At 51.8% G+C, this 4529-nt stretch overlaps 1 protein-coding gene across 1 annotated transcript; it reads right to left on the bottom strand.

The window, feature by feature from the left end:
- Positions 1-1385: 1385 nt before the first annotated feature.
- On the bottom strand, positions 1386-3746 carry RASSF10 (Ras association domain family member 10). Its single transcript, XM_048486761.1, has one exon. The coding sequence runs from the start codon at positions 3197-3199 to the stop codon at positions 1727-1729; it is 1473 nt and encodes a 490-aa protein (XP_048342718.1). The 5' UTR covers positions 3200-3746; the 3' UTR covers positions 1386-1726.
- Positions 3747-4529: the final 783 nt, after the last annotated feature.

Genomic DNA, 4529 nt, shown 5'->3' with positions numbered 1-4529 from the left:
GTTCTGCATTTATTATCACTGCAAATGAATCTGCATTTACATTGGCAAAGAAGCACCCACATAATCATTTCCTGCAATTTCTGTCAGCCACTTTTTCTCCTGTATTTTGTCCCCACTGCAAATTCTGTTGCAATCACTAGTTTTTCCCAAAGCAGAAACAAAACAAGGCTGGGGAGGCAGGATTTTTGAACACGTGTGCCTTTCCATCTGGATGGCTCTTGGACTGCATTTTTCAGAAAACACCAGAGTGAAACAGATTTGAGCATATGTATGCCAAAGGAAATCTTGGCATGCAATAGGAAATCCAAAAAAATTGGGCAATGAGGGGATGATGTTGTATGGATACTCCCCAAATCAGTACACCCGTTTGGAAACATCAGCAGAGAAAAACACCCATTGAAAAGCAACTGTGGATTTTATTGCTGCTGAGTATCACAAGGAAGTATCTGCATGACGAGCCATGACTGAAGCACCATTAAATGGAACAGATGACAAGTGTAGTACTTTGGCCTAAGCTAAAACCTTAGGCAGTCTTATTTTAAAGAGAAGACTACACCAACTGGTTTCATAAATGGGTCAGCTAGAAACTGCCTTTAATTTGGGTTTGAAACAAACAATGTCCATCATCCATTTCTGTGGTGCTGATGAGTGGATTCTTTTTTTAAAAAAAAATTGGTATGTGGTTTATTTTCAGTTTGATTTCAGTGGTTCATCAATAGCATTTATATTGCCAGTATCGACATCCTGTTCATGTGTGTATGCAGATGACCTCTCAAAACATTTGTCCATAAATTTCTTAGTAGGACATAAATTGGAATCTGCCTCAAACATTCTGAAATCAAGCAGTCTTGCATGCTAGTTGTTAGTCACCTGGAGTCTTGCTTCTTTATCCTCCGCTTTTTAAAGTATTATTATTTTGCTTCTATGGAGGAGCAAACTAATTATTTCAGGGCACATTATCAAACTGTTACTGCTGGTTCTGTACTACAGAAAAAGGTGCTAAAAGTCCTGTTTCCTGCTAGAAAGCAGATTACTCAAATTATAAAAAGAAATTAATACCATCCTAGGTTTACAATAGGTAATTCAAGAATTAGAATTCCCATTCAAAATGATTTTTGTATGAAATAAAAAGGTACGAATTTAAGGGACAGGGACTTTACATATGGAAATAAATACAAACATTTCTTTTGTTTTGAACTGAACGTAAAACTAATGCGGAGACTAAACTTGGTCAGTTGCTAGCTTTAACATGTTTGGCAGTCAAAGCTACAGTTAAGATTCATCAACACCTTTCCTTTCAGTGGCTAATACAATACAATCTCCCCCCCCCCAAAGGTATCTTTTTGTTTTAGAGAAACAAGCAGCTTTTAAGAAGTCAGCGCCCATCACAATGAAGCTGATTTCTTTTATTTTCTTTATGAGTTAAAAAATATAGGGTGCAATCTTTTTAAATTAAAGAATCCAGAACTTTCTGTAGGGACTTATGTAATCCTTCCCAGGAGGTAACTGATGAGCATAATAAGTCGACTACAAAGTGGTGCAAAATTAACCGCTGTTTTGTTTCGTCATAATGAAAACACACTCACTGGGTCATTTAAAAAAGAGAAAATCAAGTCATTCTTCATCCCAAAGGGAGGGGCTTATTGCACGGACGGGCAAAACTGAGAGGGAAGCACAGGTGTGCGGTGGTCCCTGAGACGGTGGCCTGGGCAGGCGGGGGCTTCTGTTATACGAGGGACTCGCAGACGGGCAAGGAGTCCGAGTCTTGGCTGTGCATGGAGCTCAAGCCCGTGTCGGAGTCCTCGTCGTTCTCCTCGCAGCCTTTGCCCAAGCCCTGGACGGCCGGCTCTCCCCAGACCTCCGAGCCGACGGGCGCTGCTGCATCGGGGAGCCCGGCGTCCTCGGTCAGCGGAGGGGACGGGGCGGCCTCCTCCGGCTCCACTTCCAGAGCCTGGAGGTGGTCGAGCAGATGCTGCAGCTCCCGCTCCTTGTCGTCCCAGGCGCGCTGCGTGGACTCCAGGTCCGCCTTGACCGCCTCCAGGTCGGTGCTGAGACGCAGGCCGATGTAGAGGCTGGTGCTCAGTTGGGTCTTGACGCGCTCCTGCTCCACGTGCAACTCCCCGCCGCCGCCCCCGCCGCCGCCGATCAGCTCGGTGGTGTTGCAGTCCGTCTCGGAGAGGCTGGTGCTGGAGCCCTTGGCGGCCGCCAGCTCCTCCCGGCGCCGCTTCATCCAGCGCTCGTTCAGCTCCTGCTGGATCTCGCCCGCCAGCTGCTCCAGCAGCTCCTCCTGGCGGCGCCACTGCTCCTGCAGCCGCGCCACCTGCTCGCACTGCCGGGCGTACTCCGCCACCTCCTCCCCGCTGCAGCCGCCACTCGCCACCGCCGCCTCCCCCGGGGGCGGCTCCTCCGCCTCCTCGGGGGGCTCCGGCTCGCCGCCGACCAAGTAAGTGTCCTGCACGTAATTCACCCCGTGGCGCTTCATGCGGTCGAAGTGAATCTTGGCCTCATAGCGGTCGATCTCCCGGTCCAGCTCACGGATGCGCTTGACCTGCTGGCGGATGGTGTGATCCTGCGAGAGAACCAGGTGCACCAGGGTCTCCATCCTCTCCCCCGCCGACGCCTCCTTAGCCGGCGGCTCCTCGGGCGGCTGCGGGCCCCTCCGCTTGTTGATCTTGGCCAGCTTGCGAAAGGCTTTGCGCACCACGCGGCGCTGCCGCTCCTGGCTCAGAGCCAGGCTAGCCCGGGCTGCGGCCCCCAGGCCATGATGGCCGGGGCTCTCCTTGCTGGGCACCACCCGGGCCTCGGCGCTCCTGGGCCCGGTGTTGGGCAGGGACGCCTCGCTGCGCACCAGCACGAAGCGCACGTTCTCCTGCTCGTCCCCCCAAGCCGCCCAGAGCCGCAGGATCTTGGTCTTGTTGGGCAGGATCCTCTCGAAGCCGCGCCACTTCTCCACTATGCAGTACGACTGCGGGGGGCCCGACAACATCCCCCCGCCGCACTCCTGCAGCGAGGCCAGCTGCTGCGGTGGCTGCTGCTGCTTCTGCTCCTCCGGCTGTTGGGGCCCCTGCCGCCGCCGCTGCTTGCTGTCGTCCAAGAGCACCCGCACCACATCCGAGCAAGTGGTGCGCCTGGAGAGCCCCGAGATCAACTTCTCCTCCTGGCAGATCCACACCGAGATCTTCCTGTCCTCCGGCTCCATCAGGGCTCGGCTACGCAGGGGGCCGGGCGCTGCTGGGGCCCGCTGCTGCTCCCGGCAGACGAGCGATCCCCCATAGAAGCGCTCAAGAGAGCCGCTGCCCAGGTCGTGCTGACGGGGAGCCTGGCCGCGCCATGCCTTCGAGGAAGCCCAAGTTGGCCGCCCCTTGGCTTCCTTGGAACTAAACTAGTCCGAAGTTACATTCGCCAGGCTCCCAGGTCCCGGCTCCGGATCGGCTTCGGTGCAAGCCCTCTCCTCCTCTTCCCTTCCACTCTCACCCCGTATGCGGCGCTGGAGACCCGGGGAACTGCCAAGCTCCGATCTCCAGCTCCTCCTGCTGCTTTTGCTCCCGCCGCCTCTGTCCCAGTCTGTCTGGGCTCTGACACTACCCTCGCTCGGCTGCCGCCTTTTCCTGTCCTGTCACGTGGTTTTCCCTAACACACGCTCGGGCGCACACATTTTCGGGCCTGTGCCGTTTGAGCCGAAAGCATCTCCCTGACGACCCCCTCCGCACTCCTCTTGAGCCGACCGCTTTGCAGAACTGAACCTGGCGATCTGATTGATCCAAAAGCCTGTGAGCTCTCCCCCAGCGGGTTCTGGAGACCCCGGCGGGGAGGGCTTTCCTGCTAACCCCCAATGTCCACGGGAAGGTGGGCGGGGGACCAAACTTCAAAGAAAGCAACCCAAACCAGTGAATTTTTTTCTTTCATTTCTATAAAAGCTCCAGCCCTGTAATTAAGAGTAGTTCTGGGTTCTTTGCAGATTAAATATTTCATGAACAGTAAAACGGCTAAGTGTTATTAAAATCCTTGGCTGCTGCCAGGATTCAAAGAGACAACATGTGATATATTCTGGGGAGAGAACTAGACTATAGATTCCTGAACACCCCACACAACTTATTTTCTTTTTATTTTGAGTTATAAAATAATTTCTAGTATATGTGTATATTGCCTTAATATAAACATAAGAAAGGGGTTAATAAGCATTAAAGTAACAAAAATTTGCATGAAGTTTAATTTTTTCCCCAAAATTTGATGCAAAACACAAAATTGTTTATCTACTTGTTTATTTTACCTTATCTCCCAATGGCTCATTATCATTATCTTCTATTCCATTTTATTCTTGCAAGAACAACCCTGTGAGGAAGATTAGATCTGGATGGAAAACAACTGGCACAAGGCCACCCAGGAAAATTCCATGGCAGAATGTGGTTTGGTCTCACAGATCTTAGTCTGACACTACACCATAGACACCGCAGAAGCGAATGGGCTGCTGGTGTGTGTGTATGTGTGTGGGGGGGAATAACTCTATTCTTGCACAATGTGTAGTAATT

This window comes from Sphaerodactylus townsendi, linkage group LG02 (genome assembly GCF_021028975.2).
Source record: "Sphaerodactylus townsendi isolate TG3544 linkage group LG02, MPM_Stown_v2.3, whole genome shotgun sequence".
Classification (NCBI taxonomy): domain Eukaryota; kingdom Metazoa; phylum Chordata; class Lepidosauria; order Squamata; family Sphaerodactylidae; genus Sphaerodactylus; species Sphaerodactylus townsendi.
This window is presented reverse-complemented; position numbering and strand designations above follow the sequence as displayed.